This window comes from Numenius arquata, chromosome 8 (genome assembly GCF_964106895.1).
Source record: "Numenius arquata chromosome 8, bNumArq3.hap1.1, whole genome shotgun sequence".
In the NCBI taxonomy this organism is placed as follows: Eukaryota; Metazoa; Chordata; class Aves; order Charadriiformes; family Scolopacidae; genus Numenius; species Numenius arquata.
In genome coordinates, this window is record NC_133583.1 from 32,943,180 (window position 1) to 32,962,406 (window position 19,227).

At 44.4% G+C, this 19,227-nt stretch overlaps 1 protein-coding gene across 2 annotated transcripts; it reads left to right on the forward strand.

Annotated features, from left to right (window-relative positions):
- The first annotated feature begins 219 nt into the window (after positions 1-219).
- TMCO1 (transmembrane and coiled-coil domains 1) lies at positions 220-18,966 on the forward strand. 2 transcript variants are annotated; one of them, XM_074151897.1, is made up of 7 exons: positions 220-344; positions 1,844-1,921; positions 5,401-5,460; positions 8,940-8,986; positions 9,613-9,680; positions 13,256-13,400; positions 18,608-18,966. In XM_074151897.1, exons 1-7 carry the CDS (start codon positions 275-277, stop codon positions 18,704-18,706), a joined length of 567 nt encoding a protein of 188 aa, XP_074007998.1. In that variant the 5' UTR covers positions 220-274; the 3' UTR covers positions 18,707-18,966. The 2 variants fall into 2 exon arrangements, with proteins under 2 accessions (XP_074007998.1, XP_074007999.1); XM_074151898.1 differs by having other exon boundaries at positions 258-344; positions 13,256-13,335; positions 18,608-18,951.
- Positions 18,967-19,227: the final 261 nt, after the last annotated feature.

The following is a 19,227-nucleotide window of genomic DNA, read 5'->3' on the forward strand; positions in this document are numbered from 1 at the left end:
AGCGGGAGAGGGCGGGGACCCGTCGTCAGTATTGACAGCCGCCTCGCCCAATCAGAGCAGCGCTTCCCTTGCTCGCGCTTTCACTGCCCCTCCCTGTTCCCGCTGGGCTTCTCTCCCAGCGCCGCGTCGATTGGCTAGCGACCTCTACCGGAAGCGCGGGCGCTCGCTTCCGGCCGTTGCTAGGCGACGTGGCCCCGGTAGCTTCCGGGTGGTGGGGTCTATTTCCGGGAGCGCGGCGGCATTACCGGGCTGGGGGGGGTGGGGTGGTATCACCATGAGCACCATGTTCGCCGACACTCTCCTTATCGTCTTCATCTCCGTATGCACCGCGCTGCTGGCTGAGGGTGAGTGCTGGGTTGCCGCGTGCGGGTTGCGGCGTTCCCCTCCCCCGCAGTGGGTCGGTGGGGCCTGTGCCGGGCTGGGCTCTGGCGGAGTAGGGAGGCCTTAGGGTACCGTCCATGGAAGGCACGGGGGTGCCGGGGGTGGCGGGGAGGGGGCTGGCAGGAGGCTGCTCCTTGCCTGTGCCGCGCCGTTCCTGATCTCTGGGAGGGAGTGGGTTAAGGGGCGGGATTGGGGTCCTGGGGGGGGTGGGCGGAACGGAGGGGATAGCAGGCGGCGGAGGAAAAGCAGGACACTGGGGGTGCGAAATGAGGCTCAGTTACTCAGGGGCACCTGTGGCCTGGCGCTTGGAGGCCGGCATAGGCACTCCGGAGGACAGCAGTGAACAAAACTGACCTCTGATGTGAAGTGGTGGTAATTGGGCTTGTTTGGCCTAGAAGAAGGAAGGCTATAGGAGGATGAGCCGACAGATTTTAGTGTGTCTGAAAGAGGACACTGGCAGTTTTCTGTAGCTCTTGTGGGAAGGATGAGAAGAAATCGCCTGAACTTGCAATGATATGGTTGCCTGAAAAGGCTTTTTAAATCGTAGGGTGTTGGAATAGGTGCAGCTTTTTGAAGACAAGTTGGATGGATACCTTTTCGGAGTAGTCAGAGGCTTCTCCCTCCTCCTGGCACTCCTTTGTACCAGAGCTGCAAGACACTGTCTTTGATCATACAAGGGCAGGGAGAGCCCCAGGTAGAATGTGCTACTTGCTCTTTCAGAGCTCTGCTGCATTGCATTTGGGGTTAGATGGTGTACACACCTGTTGCCTTTCACAGCACAAAGCTGTGTTGACCTCTGAAGCATCTACAGGGTTCTCTTCTCTGCAGCTGGTGATTCCTGGGTCTCAGTCCTGTTGTCAAACACAAGCCAAGAAAAAGGCCAAAAACTTTGCGTAGGAGCTCAGGTTAAACTGTTTGCAAACCAGTGGCTCTGCACAACTTGCTTTGATCATGTTTGAGTGCAAGGAGTTAGACTGGAGAATCTCTTGAGGTCTTTTCTAGCCTAATATCTTTATTTGCCTTTTCAAAATGTGCTTTTGCTAGTGGGCAGGTCCTGATTGGAGCGGGAATTATTCCTCCGGCCTTAATTAGGTGCTATGAAAATGCAGAACACAAAGATATTTATTGCCTTAGTCTTAACTCCTGGTTTTAAGGTGACCAACAGCTGGTGAATATGAGCATGAAGAAACCGAATGAGTCCCACAAAACAACAATGCTCAGTAAGATAGTCAGAAACTTCTAAAGACATTAATTTTACAGGCACCATTGGTACACAGAACTTGAGAGGTGAATTGAAGGAGTGTGATGATACAGCTTTCTGGTTATTTGTGGTACCTTTGCCATCTTATAATGTGATTTTCTAGGCTTGATGTGTATTTTTGCACATGTATTTGCTAACTTGTATCCCTATTATTGCAAGAGGTCTTTGCCTATCTAGTTACTTGCTGAGTATTTCTTTCAGGTATAACTTGGGTGCTGGTATACCGAACAGACAAATACAAGAGATTAAAGGCCGAAGTGGAAAAACAGAGCAAGAAATGTAAGTACCTTTCAGGCATTAGAGAATGTGTTTTGCAGCTCCTGTTACAACCTGCTTTAGCAGATGTCAAATTGAATAGAGTCAATGCTCTGAGAAATTCCTGCTGCAGCTTCTGCTAAGGGAGAGAACTTTCCTCAGCTTGCATTTCATAGCAGCCTGATTTTACAAGTTACATAAATCTGTACTCAGGGTCTGGTCTGTACTTCTGTCCTTAATGGTTGTCATTTGCTGGAGGGAAGGTTAGTACCAAAACCTGTTGTGTTGTCTGAATACTCCTCCTCTTAATGGAGGACAGGAGGGAGTAAGAGATCAGTACTGGCATCTTCTTTTTCTGAACATGAGTAGCCAGTGTCTATATATGTAGATTCCTTTAGATGCCTGAAATAAGTTAAAAGATGCAGTTTCTGCTTTTCAAGGGTAGTGGAGAATTTGAGATCTGTAATAAGAACGAACTAGGGTTGAATAATGAATACCATGAGAGGAAAGTGTAATTCATAAAGAGTAAAAGTGATGATTAATGGTGGGGGATGAGTAAAAGCAAAGTCATGATAGAAAGGTCTGAGCTATCAGCTGATATAAAAATAAATTAGACTAGTGTAAACTGGAAACAAATTTAACGGATTAGAAAAAAAAAAGTCCCAGGGTACTTTCATAGAGAGCAGATCAGAGAAGCCTGGCAGGGGTTAAAAAAAGGATGAGGGAGGAGGGGGAAAAAGGAGCAGAGGGTGAGCAGTTAGAAGATACTTATTTAAGGTATTAAGAGGAATGGTAAACAGGAGGCTCTGGGGTGGAGTGTTTAAAGGGACCTGTCTGTATTAGAAGCCAAGGAGCATAGGAGAAATTCAGCTGACCTTTCAAACCCAATTATATGGAGCCTACCTAAGTTGCAGCAGTAAAGAGTCAGCACACAGCAACTGGGGCCAAACCTGAACTGGTTTTACCTTAAATATTTCACCATGATGACAGTGCTCTTAGTGCATGAGAAAACAATATTATCAAAGCATGGGCTTTCCATTCCAGTTTATTCCAGCCTTCCCCTGGGCAAAATAAACTGAAGAGTTGAAGTATAGTCATGTTTGTGTCACAGCTTCTAAACTAAGGGCTTTTGCCATCACAGCAGTATCAGATGGGGATTGCGTATCTGCTTGCTTCACTTTAATCCCACTTGGCTCACAAAAACGTGTAGGGTAGAATTAGCCCCAGAAGAGCAAGTTAGAGAAGTAGTTGAAGCCCAGCTGAAAACTTACGAGTTAACGTTCGAGTGTGTTTGTGCTGTGGAGCTCTGAAAGCAGTTAGTGGGGCTTAATCTCTAGGGTTTAATGATTGCTTTAAGAGTTCAATGCTCTTTGTTTTTTATAGCTCTCCTGATATCTAGGCTATAATCTGTGAAGGGAAAGATGTGAGGTTCATGCATCTCAATTAATTTCTAACCTCCTTGTTTGATTCCCCATCCTCAACAAAAAAAAAGTAAAACAGGATAAGGAGTCACTAAAAATTCAGTTTTGATTTTTGTGGGGTTTTTTTTCCCTCTTGTGCTTAGGACAGCTGGCTGACCTGATGGTTTACAGACAATTTGCAAAGTAGACCACTTGAGCCACACCTTTCAACTGTTATCTAACACATCTGAAACAGGAAAAAACACATTTGAGATTTTTAAGCTCTCCCGTGAGAGTCCTAGCAATCCTTAGCATTTGCAAAAACAAATGGGCCAAGTAGTGTGCTTGAGCAGACATTGTTACTCACAGTCCTTAGTTTCATCTCTTCCTGTCCTCCTGTTTCTATTGAGAGGCACAGCATTGTCTGAGGCTGCTGCAGAGACTATAGTAAGTTCGGAGGTAAATGTAGTGGTAAATTTGCAAGGCTGAAGGCTATCTCTAGAATTTCTCCTGTGTTGTGTGTCATGTGTGTTCCCATGGACAGGCTTGCGAGACTGCCTGACAGGTATTTGTTCTAAGGGAATTAGGGCTGTATGGTTCCTCAGGGTTGGCATAAGGCTCAGCAGCAATGTCTAGAGTGAAGCTGGGGTCTGGAGGAGCTCTCTTGTTAGGGCTGGGAGCAATAGGTAGGCCTGAAAAGAGTCAGTGTTCTCCAGTTGGGTTTAGAGTTGGGGGTCATGGGGCTACGTGGACTAAGGTTGGGATGGACCTATTGGGATTCCCCAGCTGGATTTGGAATAAGGAAGGTTATGGAGGGAGCATTCTGTGAGCACTGGGTGTGTTGTGTCATCTGGCGCCTCTCTCCAGCATTCCCTCTGAGTAGACATCCCTGTTTTTCCTCCTTGTGCTAGCCTGCCCATTGGAGATATGCTTGTTCTTTGGAAAAAACAATTGTGTCTTACTGCATTACCACAGAAGAGATGATACTTGGGTATCTTGTTTGGGCTACTGTGGTTTTCCTAGAAGTTGTGACTGACTCACATAACACAGGGATTTCAGAAGGCAGCACTACAAATCGTTGTGTGACTTGGAAGGCTGGCTGTCTTTAGTTCACCTGTGCTTTGATCAAGGCTAGAAGATCTGGGCTGAACTAGTGCTTAAGATGGGAGTAAAGTCCCAATGCTCAAGTCTCTAAGCTGATTCTGTGAGCTAACAAGAAGCCAAGTCTATTCGTTGGTAGAGTAGATGTGTTGCAGATACATAGACTTTAGAGTAAAAAGAGGCTCTTCTCTGTTGTTAGACTGTGGTCGTGCATTCTCATCCTCACTTCTTGTAGTACTCTTCTTATAGGTCTTAAATCAAAATGTCTCATACTTCCTGGAAAAGCTCTTCTTGCTGTCGACAGAAAAGCATTTGCAGATGAGCAGCCTGTTTACTGTGCTATAAGTTCCCTGTGCTGGCTTTATGTTAGCCTTTTTTGCTGCAGTGGTGGTAGTTTGCAGATGCTTGGTGAGTCTCTGATTTGAGGTTTTGGTAACTTTTTGCTTAGGCTCCCACTTTAAAATATTGGAAATGCTTCAGTGCTAATTAATTGAAGAATGGAGAGGCTGTGGCCGACTGCTTGGACAGCATTTCCCCTGAGAATGACTGCCTGTGAAGAAGGGATGTACGAGAACACAGGCTTTCCTGTACTTTGCTTCCCACTGCAGATAATCGGGAGCGGAGCTTGCCACAAAGCTCTTTTCATTACACTTGCTGAATCAAAAGTACTGTCTAGTACTAATGACAAATCAGCAAGGGTCATTTGAGCCAAAATTGACCCCAGACTGCCCAGTTAACAATGAAATGGGCTCTTGACAGAGTTTAAAAGTAACCCTTTAAGTATTCTGATATTTCCTCCAGGGTTTTGAACTTTTTTTATTATTTCTAAGTGGTGGAGTCAGCCTTGGTTGTTTAAAACTTGTTGATTCTGAATATGTTCTAGCTTCCTTCTATAACACTGATCTCTAAAGAAATAAAGTAGTGGGGTTTTTTGGTGTATGAAAAAGGGGTGGTGGTATCCCTATGCAGAAATGATAGAATATCTTTGTTTTCACTTGACAGTGGAAAAGAAGAAGGAAACAATAACTGAGTCAGCAGGCCGACAGCAGAAAAAGAAAATAGGTAAGCTTGGGAGAGGAGTGTGCTGCCCCAAGAGTGGGGGAAACTTGAGAAGTCACTTATGGAAGTGATTATCCTTTCCTTTCTTTCAAAACTATTTATTTAAAGTGCTACTAGAGCTGATTCTTGACCTGATGATTGGAATATGAATACTTTTGCCTTATTCTTCCAAGACAACAGAGATCTAGCCTCCTGATGGCTTTAGTCAAATGCAGAGAAGGCAGCATCACTGAGAGGAGCAGCACTTCTTGCTGAACTGGTTGCCTTTATCTCTGATTTGAGCCTTTGTATCCATGACTGTTATTAACTTCTGTTGTCAGAGCTCTTTGTTGCAGTGCACTGTCATCTTGCAATAGCTAGGTGACTGTATGATTGTAATCCTTGGATTTTTTTTTTTCCTCATTTAAACGCTTCAGAGCTGAAGGTGTTTGTATGTTAACTGTAACTGTGCTTAGATTTATTTCAAGTTTGATGAATTAGTTTTGCTCAATTTTAGGTAGTGATTTATTTTTCCATTCTTTTTCATTGACAATAAGTCTTTCTAGGTAAAGAACTCTTTAAGTACTAACTATGCATGAACAATGTGGTAGATGTTTAATGGACATGAGCCTTTAGAAAGTTGTATTTTCTGCAGGACTCTAACGTGCAGCAAAGCTCAGTGAAATAATTACAGAAATTGTGGCAGGAACACTTCTGAGAGCTCCTGGGAGTTGGTTTCCTCATTCCTCTGTAACACCAGGTAGCTGGATTAGTCATTTGATCTGTACAAAGCTTGGGAATAATTATAAACATATCTTCAAACAGTTCTTCCTAGGTATAAAACCTGTTATCGCTAGACTCTTGAAGGGACAGGAGCCAAAATTCTTCCTTTGTTCATTTTCAGTTCTTAATCTTGAATAATCCATGCATGGGATGAATACCACTTAGTGGATAAGGCAATTTTTTAATGTTACATGCTGTTACATGTGGTCACTTTTAAATGTGTAGCAATGACATTTTTGCAGGGCGCTATCCAAGCTATGCTCCTAGCAGAGAATATTTTACTTGTGCTTGGACTAAACTAATAAACAGTAGAATCTGAGGAATTCAGATACTCCACCAATTTTTTTTTAATGCTGAAATAATCTTGTTTTGCAAATGAGAAACAAAGCACAAAGGGACTAAGAACAGAACTTAGGAAATGACCACTGATTTTGTTTGCTGTGATGCTTGCTGGCCAAGCCTGAGATACCGAGACTTTTTTTTTTGCAAGTGCTGCATAACTTCAGTGTCTTATTTGTTTTCAGGCAAAGCTGAATTCTTAGTGTTTTTGAAAAATCTGTCCCTAAATGTCAAGCTGGACATCAAGAAAATGACTCACAGCTGTTAACTGCCTTTGAAATCTCTGATTCCAGTAACTTACTGGATGTCAAATCATTCTGCAAGATGTAGCATTGTTGTAACAGCAAATTTACTTGTGCTGGAGTTCCTTTAAATTCTACCATTCTAGTTTAAAAAAAAAAAGTGAGGCTTTACAGATAAGTCAGAGCCATGGTACAGACCTGCCTCAGTTGCCATCTGGTTTGTGCACAGAATAAGGCAGGAGGTGTGTGTATGATATTACTTGGTTACGTAAGGGATGAATCATGCTTATGCACAGGGAGGTAGGGTGAAAGTTGCATGGGAAGGCTTAATTTGGTGTTTCCTACTTATCAAATTTCTTATTTTTAAGTGTAATGTGAACCACCTTCAGTCGCATTGTGTCTAAATCACCTTTCACACTGCTGGAACAGGACACCTTTAACATCAGGGTACATCCTTCTGTCATTTCAACTTAAGGAGTGCATTTGTTAGCTTGAACTTTGCTATTGCTTTCGGCACCTGTGTGCCCCTAGAAGAAAAGACAGTGACTTTTTTCTAGGAGTCCACATTAGTGCTGAGTAGACAACAAAACAAAAAAAGAAGAGTTTGGACTCCAGGGTGTTTCTTGCTGACCTGGTCCTCTTTCTTTGTGCCTTTACTCAGTTGTATAGCAAAGTACTTTAACGCTGCTTAGATATGACTTGGGCAGGAATAGACCATTTATGTAAGGTGGTAGAACACCCAGAGCCTGTTTGTTTTGAATTTGTAGAAATGGGTGAGAAACAGGTCAGGTGTATCAGGGAATCAAGGGTGTATTCTTTATCCCTATGTAACCTTTAGCCCATGAAAATAGATGGTTAGTTATGTATCAGAGGGGAAAAAACAAGTATTTGTGCCAAATGTGATTCCTAAAGAGCTGGCTTGTGGTTGCTGAAATGTCCCAGAACAAAACTCTCCACCTGGGTCAGGAAGCAGGTGTCTGGAAAGTTCCTGCCAGAGGAGATGGTTTGTAGTTAGGAGCAGTTGAAAATATCAATGAGGAGTCTTAAGAAATTGGATAGGGGTGTTGCTATTGCTTTGCATAACACTTACTGAGAGTCCCTGTACTTAGTGGCTTTTAATTACGGCTTGAAACATAACTGTTGAGGTTGAGTGCTGTGGGCTTCCTGTACTGAAACTTCAGCAGGGATCTACTGGACAACTTGCATGCTGCATAGCCCTTGACAGTCCTTCTACATCCCCCCCCTCCTCTTTTCGCTCACACTATTCTTTGGATATTTCTTCATTGTACACATCTTTACTTCAGCTAGGTCTTGCTTCTGAACCCTGGCTGCTGCCCCTTTGGATCCTCAGTCTGAGAGGAGTACAGTGGACAAGGGACAATGGGGATGTGGGACAAGAAACATGACAGGTGGTGGATAATGCTCAGCAGCCCTCCGGTGAGGGGTATGGAAAATGTCCTCCCAGAAAACTGGGCGTCTTTGAAGTTTGTGGTGACTTCAGGACAGACTAAAGTATTTTATACTATTCTCTGCAAAGCATAGTAATACACAGATTACTAAAATTCACGTAGAAAATATCTTTCCTCTTTGGAAAATGTTTTAGGTGTCACAAGGGCCCAAAAGTCATTACTAAGACCAGCAGGATGTTAGCCTTGCTGAGGTGCAGTTCCTGGCTCTGTGTATAGTTTGAGTCCCTTCTGATACCTCCAGAATGAAATCCTTTCTTATATAAAGTATTTGTAATGGTGACCATGAGGTGCAGCAAATTGAGACTGCTGTCTTTTGGAAGTGTGATACAGAGGCACTGTCTCTGTTTTCTGGCAACATTGTTTGTGCTGCTGTGTTAGTTGGTTGCGTTAGCAAATTTGACATTCTGTGCATTTCTTTCAAAAGTGCTGAATGTATGATTCTAACCACCTCCTCTTTTGTGGCTGCTTTGCTGCATGTTGCTGTGATGGAGAAGCAGTTGGCTGTGTACAGTTTTTCACTTTCTACTGTCTGGCATAGAGAGCTGGAGTTGGTTTTGGAAGTGTTATTTGTTTGGAGAGCCAAGAAGGTTAAGTCTTCCTGGAAATGAAAACACTCTGGCTTCTAGGTTGGTATAACTGATTGCAATTGTTGTTGTTTTTGTCTTTCCAGAGAGACAAGAAGAGAAACTGAAGAATAACAACAGAGACTTGTCAATGGTAAGAAGATTAAAGCCAGTTCCCAACTGCTGAAGATTTCACTTGGCTTTGCAACAGAAAGACTTTGTTCATTTGGCAGGCATAATGGCTTTTTCTCCTGAAAGGTCCTTCTGGATTATCTCTAATAGCTACAGACCTTACAACGAGCCACAGAGTTCTCCAGCAATTTCTGCTTCATCTCATGCCCACCCTTAGCTATTTGCATCTTTCTAAGTCTCCATGATGTTTTCAAAGTAAGATTAATTTGTCTGACTTCCTCTGGTAGGTTCTGTCTGCATAATGAACCCCTGCTGATTGATTGTATAGGCGTAAGGGGGGGTGGGGGGGAACCCAACCAGCCAACCTGTGGAAGGTAACAGGACAGTTCTTGAGCACCTTTTTTTTTTTTTTTGCCCCTGAAGCAGCTGTTCATGTCAGTGGTCCACTCTGTGGCTGCCTTTGTACCCAGCCGTTGGCCAAACTTCTCTTTGGGAGTTCTCCAGTCACTTTTACAATCTCTCTGGTCTTCTGGGTCATCTCTTCTAGATTCCAGTGATGCTGTACAAAGCCTGTTCTTAGGGGTGTGAGCCCATAATCCCTCAGTGTAGGCCTGTTGTTTTGATTATCTCTGATCTTTCTGCTTGCAGGTTCGGATGAAATCCATGTTTGCCATTGGCTTCTGCTTCACTGCCTTGATGGGAATGTTTAACTCCATGTAAGTATCAACTTTCTGGATTCTTAGATTTTCATTGTGACTACATTCTGTACCTTCCCTCTACCTGAAGTGTTACAGTGACAGAGTCCATCCTAACTAATCTGTATGAAATGGATCAATATTTCATATGAAGATGTGGTTGTTTGGTCACCAAGTGTATATCCTGCTCAAGAAGGAGCACTGCATGCTGAATGCAATCAAATTGAACAACTTGCATTCGATGTAAACGCAACTCTAATATACTTTCTGCTTGGGAACATCTTGATAAGGGCAAGTTTGGTAGATGTCAGGCAAGCAACTACGGTCTTCAGCTTCTTTGGCTTTGCTATAATAGTGTGACCAAAGCATGCTCTTGCAAGCAAAACTAGGTCAGCTCCCTTGCCATTAGAAATGAGCTGTACTTGCAGAGTTTGTTACCTTACTTAGGGTGATCAGAATCAAGACACTAACAGGTTCAGGCATGGGCTGTAATCTTCCTTTGCTTTAAAAATCACTTGGGATAAGTCTAGTTTTAAAAAAAAGACAAAAAAAGACCAAGCTGGTTTGCGTGGTTATAAACAGCTTTATTTCAGACATGCAAAACTGCAAGATAGTGCTTGACTCTTAAGACTTGATTTCGTCTTGAAATGTGAACTTCCTGTTGGCTGTTAAATTTGAAGATAACATAAATATGGTTAGCATAACATTCAGGAGGCTGCTTAATATCTGGGAAATATACTTGTCCTGCAAACAGGGAGTTTCTTTCTTGGGAACCAAAACCTTTGGCCTCAGTGCTGGCAGTCCCCAGGATATAGTCAATTGATATTTTACTGCAGATCTGTGGGTGGATAAATAGCAAAGAGGGGGTAACATGATAACAGAAGTGCCACTGTGTGGACTCTATTTGTTCAGCTTAGTCAGACTTCAGCATCTAGCATTCTCTGGAATGCTGTGAAACTGAACAGAGGAACACAGCACTAAAGGACTTGAAAATTTGGGTACAATCTTGAGTCACTGATGTCTCATTTAACTGCAGCTCTGAGAGGGGATGGAGGTGAGTCGTGAGTCATGTGCCCAGCACCATAGTGTCTGTAGGGAATTTACAGTGCTGCACCTGAGGCCTTTAAGTGCTTACCTAGCTATTTGGGTGCCATACAAACACCACCATTACCCCTGCACCTGAAACAGACTGAAAAACAAACTAAAAAACTTGCCCTGCTCTGCCCACTTTCCTGGAGTGGGAAGAGGCAGTTCACAGTATGCTATGACTGAAAAGTGTTCCAGGACTGTAAGTTCATGAAGAACTTTAGGAAGGAATTGATTTTGGTTAAATCCTGTGCGGCTCCTCCTTCCGTAGATATTAACCTAAAAATTCAGTTCTTTGTTTTCGTCTCCTTTAAGACCACCAAGTTAACTTGTCTTGTGCCTCTTTTGAGGATTCCTGCCTGCAGAGACCACGCTGTAAGCCACAGAATTGACATGAAGCTTTTGGACATACCTTTCCTTCAACTGTCTCTTTCGTTAGAGGGAAACTGAACATGAACAGCAGGAGCATCCAGAGCGCTCACGGAGTGTTTGAACTGAAATAGCTTTCTTGCTAATAGCTGAGGCTATTGAATTTAAAGATTTGGCTGCCTTGGCTTTGGGGCTAGATAGTTAAATTTTTGCTACTGGTCTCACTACAAGGTAGCTAGTGCATTTGTATCTGAATGGCAGCTTTGGTGGGTTGCACTTGTTCTGTTGGAAGCTGATAGAATGGTTTGGAGCTGGTTCTCACATACTGTCATTCTCTTGATATAGCGTAAAGAGCAGCTGCTTGTCTTGGGAGGAGAATGCTTCAGTTATGAATTCAGGAGGCTCTTAGGCTCCCTCTGGGAAGCTGCTACTGGCAGATCATCTATGGAGACTCTGTGGGTGTGGTATAAAAAGGAGGAAAAGGGTGGCTGACACCTGCAATGGCTGTGGCCTAACTTGCTTGCCTTTCCTGTTCTTGAATGAGTTCATTGCTCTCTGGGGACAAAAGGAGCAGGAATTGCATGGAATTAGCTTAACGTGCTGCCCTTTGGACAAGTACTATGCAGATACTGCTGCTCTGTGGCTGGGCCCCTCACCTTTGCCAAGTGCCAGCTTTGCCAAAATGGAAATGACTGTGATGACAGGCTCTTTTCTTTAGAGTGTCAGTAGTAATGGGGCAGCAGGGTGAACGTGCTGCAAGTATACCTAAGTGTCAAGAAGGCTGGGTTACACCCAAAGAGCAGAATGCTGTGCTGAAGATGAGTAGCTGAGTGACTGTTGTGGCTTAAAAGGTGCTCTGAGGCAGCAAGATCTGTACTGGTGATGGCCTCCAAGCAGATGGGATTTGTCCTGGGAGAGGAATTAACTTCTGTGTGTCTCAATTTTCTCTTGTCAGAAACTTTTTAATGCAGTTGGTTTTCTGTCTTACTCTGGGAGTTGTGCATTTCAATATTCCTTCATGGTAACTGTGGAAACCTGCTGGAATGAAAAGCAGGTACCTCAGGGTGCTATACTGCTGAAGTACTTGTCACTCTCACAGCAGGAATAACGCAGATTTTTAAGCCACTGGGGGATGTTACAGGGAGATAAACATCCGTTCTTAGCTCTTTTGCCAAACTGCCTGTGAGATGTAAACAAAGTTGGTGTGTGTTTGAGCTGTAGCTGTGTGAATGCATCTCCACAGGAAAGAACGCTCATTTAAGATCTCTTGAAACAAGAAACACCTGTTAGAAAATCAGCACATGCAGAGAAAACATCCAAATATGCACACGCTGATGAGGCATCGTACACACTGACTTCAAAAGATTGGGTCAGCTGTCTGGGTTGGGTGAAATCTTTGCGAACTGGCCAGAATTCACACTCTGCCTGATACCCTGGAATGTGGACCTGGAGGAGTTCCAGGAGCAGGACAGGCCCCTTGGAATATGTGGTATCATCATGCCTCTGCACTGCTTTCATCTTCAGAGTTAACGCAGGGAAGACTGTTGGTATTAAGCAGCATTCTGTTGATATCTCTCTTAAACATCTGTCCTGTGCTGAGAAGTATAGCTGCTCTAGGAAAGGAAAAGGTGTCTTTTTTTTAAGCAGAGCATAAACCAAATGCTCTTCTGCCTAAAGCAAAGAGTTGATTTACTTGCATTAACTGCAATATAGTAAGGTGATAGTTATCCACCTTTTATTCGAGTACTGACTGGGTTCTGAGAAGTTACCTGCTAAATTTGACGTTTAAATATGCACCACTAAACTGCAAAACACCAACCAAGGCTTTATGGACCAACAGTTTGTCCAGCTGATCGCTTAAATAACTGTGAAACAATTTGGCTCTGACTATGGCAAAGCTGTTATTGAGGGAAGCCTACTAACCTTGTGGATGATTGGGTGTGGAGGGCTTTGTGACAGAAATGTATTTAGCCTCCTTGGTGTAGTGTATATAGAGGTGGGCTGGAGAAGGCAGCATGGCCTTTTAGCTTTCCGTGAGGCCTTATCTGCTCTGGTGGCCTGTTGAAGTCACTCACTTGTTCTTTCTATAGCTGAAGACTCTTTTACTGTCTCCAGTTGTAATCCAGTGCTCTCTCTTCTAGATTTGATGGCCGAGTGGTGGCAAAGCTTCCGTTTATCCCCCTCTCATACATCCAAGGTCTCTCCCACCGCAACCTTCTGGGTGAGGATTATACCGACTGCTCCTTCATCTTCCTTTACATTCTCTGTACAATGTCAATCAGGCAGGTGAGTACATTGCTGTGTCCCTTGCATGCGAGCAGGGAAAGCACATCTACATCCATAAAGAGGAGTCTATTATTCCTGTCCAGTTTACACGTATAATCTTTGATCTGTTTGTGATTTTTGTGTTTGCCTTCATTCCTGTGCTTCGTATTGAAAGCAGTTCTAGGTTGGGAGCATAAAAACAACCACTATCCTGGACTGGTGTGGAAGACTTCCCTGGAGACTTGCACCAGGATGCCAGGGCAGAGTTGGCAGAAATGGGTTCCTTCATTGCGTTTCTGTGTCTGATAACTTTGTGGATTGCTGTACTAAGAGATTGTCTCCATCAGAAGCCAATCTAAGTACTGCTTCTTAGTAATTACTGACTTACAGAATATAAGAAAAGGGAAGCGTAGCATCTTCGGGGAAACTTTCTTGGTGGGTTGAGGTTCTATAAAGGTTCAGTCAGTTCATAAATTTGCTAGAAAAGTGAGGAGAGAGTTAAACCTGTTCTTCTGGGTTTGTCCTTCGTGTTTTTGCTGACTGCCTGATTTTTTTTTTTTTTATCAGAGTCTTAAGAATCTTGCTTTTGGTGTCAAGTCTCTCCCGTGTTAGGGATGTGACACAGAAAGGGGATCTGGTATCGTAAGCCAAGAGTAGGTTATGCATTGGTCTTCAGCAAGGCTGCTTAGTCCCACCTTTTGAAAAAGAGAAGCATCAGTGAGAATAAGGGAAGTGCCTGTTCAGGAAGGCTCGCTAGCAGCTTAAGTGGCAGAATGGCTGGTGAGGACAAGTGGGCCTTCTCAGTGCAACCAGAAGTCTACTTTTTTTTTTTTCCAGATTTCTCCAGAGAGTGCTGGGGATAAGTTAATAGACTCTGGGGGCTGGATGAATGCTGGTGCAACTAGCTGCAAACGATCTGCTCCCTGTATTTATATTTCCTTTTTTTTTGATTCACTTCCTGAATTCTTGCTGCTTTTCTCCTTGACCGACTTGTTGCTTTTTCTCAGGGGGTGTCAAGGCACTTAGAAAGACTTAAAGTAGATCAGCAAAGGAAAGTGGCGTGTTATGCCAGCTGCTGTCAGAAGTTTGGATGAGCTTGATGGAGCAGCTTAATAATAGAGAGTTCTTTTAGTCACAAAGTGCATGCTGGTGAATCGAATTCTCCATAGTCCTCTGTATTGGGTCCTTGGTACCAAAGTCCAGGGGCTTCCTCATTCTGTTTGCTGCAAGACAAATCTTGTTTCACTTCCCGGTAACTGGGGCAGTGTTTGCTGCTTTTAAAGAAATGAGACCCTTTGAGCTCTTCAGATCATCTTCCTGAATTCCTGGGATCATAGAATGGTTAAAGTTGGAAAGGACCTTTAAAGATCATTGGGCTCCCACTAGACCAGGTTGCTCAAAGCCCCATCCAGCCTGGTCTTGAACGCTTCCAGGGATGGGGCATCCACAACTTCCCTGGGCAACCTGTTCCTTCAGGGTGATGTGGATGACATGGTCTGATGCACCGGACAAGATTGCCTGAAGGAACAGCTGCTCTGTTACTCACCTGTTACCTGGGAAGTCTCTTCTTTTCAATGTTGCAGATTATTATACGAAACTAAATAAAGGTAGCAAACCTTTTCTGCACCCCTTGGGTTGATAGGGGAACTCCCTTGCTGAAAAATCCCCTGTGGACTTTTTTTGTCCAAAAATATAATTCCTGTGATTGGTTCTAGTCCTGGGAATTTCCTGATGTCTCCTGTTGTGAAATCAGTAGACAGCATGAACTTGAGTGGTGGTCCAGTCTGGTTCTGGGCAGAAATACTGAGCTGTTTGCAGTGGGTTGGGCTTTCAAGAGACATTCCAGGAGAAAATTGCCCTGTGCTTGAGAGTTCATGCTGATGGCCCTGTGGAGGACAGAAATTACTTTATTGCTTTGGAGAAGGGTGGTTTTGCTCTGAAGTGTTAGATTGCAGTCTTCATAGTGCTGCCTTATGTACATGGTTAACTATACCTACAATTCTCCAGCTGTTAGGCAGCTCAGTTTCTTCCTCCTGGCTGCATAGAGGGAAGGGCAGAGACCAGCCATGTTAATTTGTGCAACAGCTAGGAACCAAAGTTGTGATTGCTGGCATCCTGCTCATGGCTTTATTACTATTTGAAGCAACTTAGGTGTTAACAGCATTGGGAAGAGGACTTGGAAGGGCTGAGAGAGGCCAGGGGAGAGGGGAAGAAAGTAATTAAGGGCTTAAAATGGTGCCAAAGACTTGCTTTCCGTGCTTTCAGTGACCTTGGAGGTGAAAGTTTTGTGACCTTTGTGTTTCACTGTGTGCAAAAGGGGAAATCTCCCCAGGTCAGCTTCAAAACAGCTGTTTGCCCAAGGGAGGAGAACTGATGTGGGAGTTAGTATCTGGCTGCTGACACAAGAGGAGAAGTGGAGGTGTACCAAAAGTCAGGGAACAGTTTGTGAACAAACTAAGGACACTATACATCCTTCAGCTTTCCCTTAAATCCTGGAGCTGCCTGTGAAGGGATCAAAGGCAGGGAAGAGAGATGTCCCTATGGAGCCTAAAAGTTGAGGAACTCTTCTGTGTGTGAAAAAACAGTGACCCGGTGGGAAATGCAGGGGAGTATGTGAGGGTGGGGAGACTAACTGGACAGTGATTAAACTAACATTAGTGGGATGGGTAGTAGCAGCATCAGGCAGTCTCTTCACGCAGTCCTCAGGCATGTGGGGGGTGATAAACTCTTCAAACGCTGACTGGGAAGCTTGCTGCCTGTGACCTGGCCAGCATCTCCCAAAATAGTCAACTCGCAGTGAGTAACTTCCTTTGCGCTGTTCCCAGCTCTCCCTGGCACGTAAATCCTGTCCCCTAGTTCCTCCTGCCTTCCTGTTTGGAGAGGGGAGGGTTGCTGGGAGAGGCATTCCAAGGGTCCTTGAGCTGTTGGGTTTCAGCTGGGAAAGTCTGCTGCTGGGTTGGGTGGGAGGCATAATGTCAGGGTTACATCCTCTGTCCCCCTCCTGTTTCTGAGCTCCCAGCCTTCACCTGTGCTATTTGTGAAGAGGAATATGCTGCTGTTCCTCAGGCGTTTGCTGGTCTTCATTTCCTTTTCACACATGCCTGAACTGTAGATTAGGCTGCTTCTCTCTGATATGTGTTCCCAGTGGGAAGAGGAGCCAGTAATTATTCCTACTGCCAGGAATGCACTTTCCCACATGGCCTGATCTTGAGGCATGGAACCACTGCCTTGCCTTTGAGGCCCCTTCTGGGTTTGAAAACAAAAGCAGAAGCACCTTCTGTTCTTCCTGAAGTCAGTTGAGGAGAGTTCAGATGAGGAATTTGAATCCTTAGGTCTTGCAGTCTTCCCTCCCTGCTCCTGAAGGTGATGGTCTTATTTGTATTGGAAGTAGACTCTCAGGCTTCCTTGTGCAACATGGTGGACAGAAAACAGGCCAGTTTTCTGCTGAACCTTGCCCCAACCCTGGTGTTTCCAGCTGTGTACACTTTAGGATTGCTGTCCAGCAAAACTTGATTTGCAGCTAGTGCAGGAGGCTTAGCTGCCTTCCACAGCAAGGAGTGGACTCCTATGGAAGGATAATGCTGGAGGGTGACTATAGTCTTGAATCCACATACAGACAAGCCATCCTCTCTCTTCTTCTTGGAACTGCTAAAGCAGATGGAGTAAACCTTAGCACCACAGTTCTCCTCCCTTGATACTTAAAGGAACAGGGAAGTGGCAGCGCTTCCATACGTGCTCTGCTCCACTGGTGAGCCAGTACAAAGCTGGTAGGATCCTGGTCCTTTCTGTTGCTGACCCTGCAGCACCCTCTGGTGTTGCTGGATCTGTCCACTTGCCTCCTTTGTTTTCTCCCTTCTGTCTATCTCTTGACTAAGGAAGCTCTGAGAAGAGGAACCACATGAAGGAGTCTCCCACAGTGAAACGCTCTCATACATATTCAGTTGCTGAATATCAGCCAGTGGGTGATCTATGCAGGCTATGAACTAAAGCTGATGTAATTTTTTCAAGTGTTCCCCTACTCTCCTTTCATGCTTGTGTGGGGGCTGAAACCTTCCTTTCCATAGTCTCCACCTGGAAAGATTTCCAACTTTTTTAACTTAGCTACTCTAGAATTACGAAGCTCTGTGTGCTGCTTTTTTTTTTTTTTTCATTCTCCTTCCATGACCAAAAAGTTCAAGAACCCTATGACCTTGCTATATGACCTATCCTGACAGTTATTTTGGAGAGGATACTCAGGTTTGAAGAGAATCCCCCTTTCATTGTCTTGATAGCCAGGAGTCAGCTGGTGACATGAGGGGGGCACCATGTCACGTCTTGTTTTCTTCTTTCCCTCACATCAGACCCTATTTTGCCAGCATTGCACGAGCATCTTGAGCTGCAGTCACCTACAGTGAAGGATGAAACTGAAAGAACTGGTAGCTCTTTGTAGTTGCACTGCTGCAAAATTTAAAAGGGATTTCACAGAAATCAAGAGAAACATCAAACTTCTAAATATTCTGCTGTGAGGTTTTCAGGTAATGCATGTCTCCACTGAACCATTGTTCTGTCCACATCACTAGCGTTCATGTTAATTCTGTGCCTAAGCTCCTGAGTTGAACTTGGCACACGCTCTGGTTGCCATGTTGCTGACCCAAATTCCATCTGTGTTAGGAGAAAACCTTCCTCGCCAGCTTGCAGACCCTCAGGCTCTGATAGCCACTGTCAACGGGGGTTTCTAGAACATGTGAAAACCAAGGGCTGCGTTGGTTCTGCCTGTGAGCAGATGTTAGGAACCTGCAGCTGTGCGTGCACTGCAGTCAAATTGCAAAGATAACTATTGCAGGTTGATTTTTAAACCCGTGTGTGTAGACATTAACGAGGTACTTGCCAGCTGGCTGTGTAGTGTGTAGCTGGAGGCGGAAAAGAACGCTCAACCGAAATGTGGATTTAATGATCAGAAGGTTTTTGCTGAAGTAGGGGTGAGTGGCCCAGCTCTAATTGTAGCTGTTGCGGATAGTTGTCTGGCTCTGTGCTAAGCTTTTTTTGAATGTATAGGGATAGAAGTCCAATATATAGTAGTCAGACTGGTAAGGCTATGTGGGTGAGAACCTGAATCTGTTGAAACTAATGGGAAGGTTATATTTGTAAGGAGAGTTGGTTTTTTTGTGTGTTTTTTTTTTTTTTTCTCTTTTGGTGTCTCCCTTGTCATGGTCTGACACTATCCTGCTCTTCTGTTCTTGTTTTTGCAGAACATTCAGAAGATGCTCGGTCTTGCTCCTTCCCGGGCTGCCACCAAGCAAGCAGGGGGCTTCCTTGGCCCACCACCTCAGGCTGGGAAGTTCTCCTAAAGCACAGTTACAGCCTTCACTGAAGGTCTGACCAGTGCACAAGACTGCCTTTGGGAGGTAACAAGATGGGATTCTGCACCAGGCTTCATATGTCCTAAACCAGCCTTTGCAGTATTTGCCACAGTCTTGGAAACATCTTCCATATGGAGTATTCTACCAGCGGTCGCTTGCTCATCAAACCAAGAAAGTTCTCAGAAGATCACCTGACCTTTTATTTCTGAGAAATAAATGGCATGGGCATGTTGATTTAGATGTCTCTTAATTGTGCTGTAGGACAAGTAGAACATACCTTGATGTAGTGCGGTTGATATAGTCTATGGCATGGAAATCAACTTGGGTAGCGAGAGTAAGATCTGCAAACTAGATAACTTGGAAAATCCAGAGCAACCATGCTGTGAGTGACTCTCGTCTTAGACACACTAGCTGTAGCATTGTGTAGTATGGACCTGGGCGAGAAGGTGTGCTCACCTCCAACATGGAGGGTGAGTTTTTTCTTGGCTGTGGTGACAGGAGGCACTGGA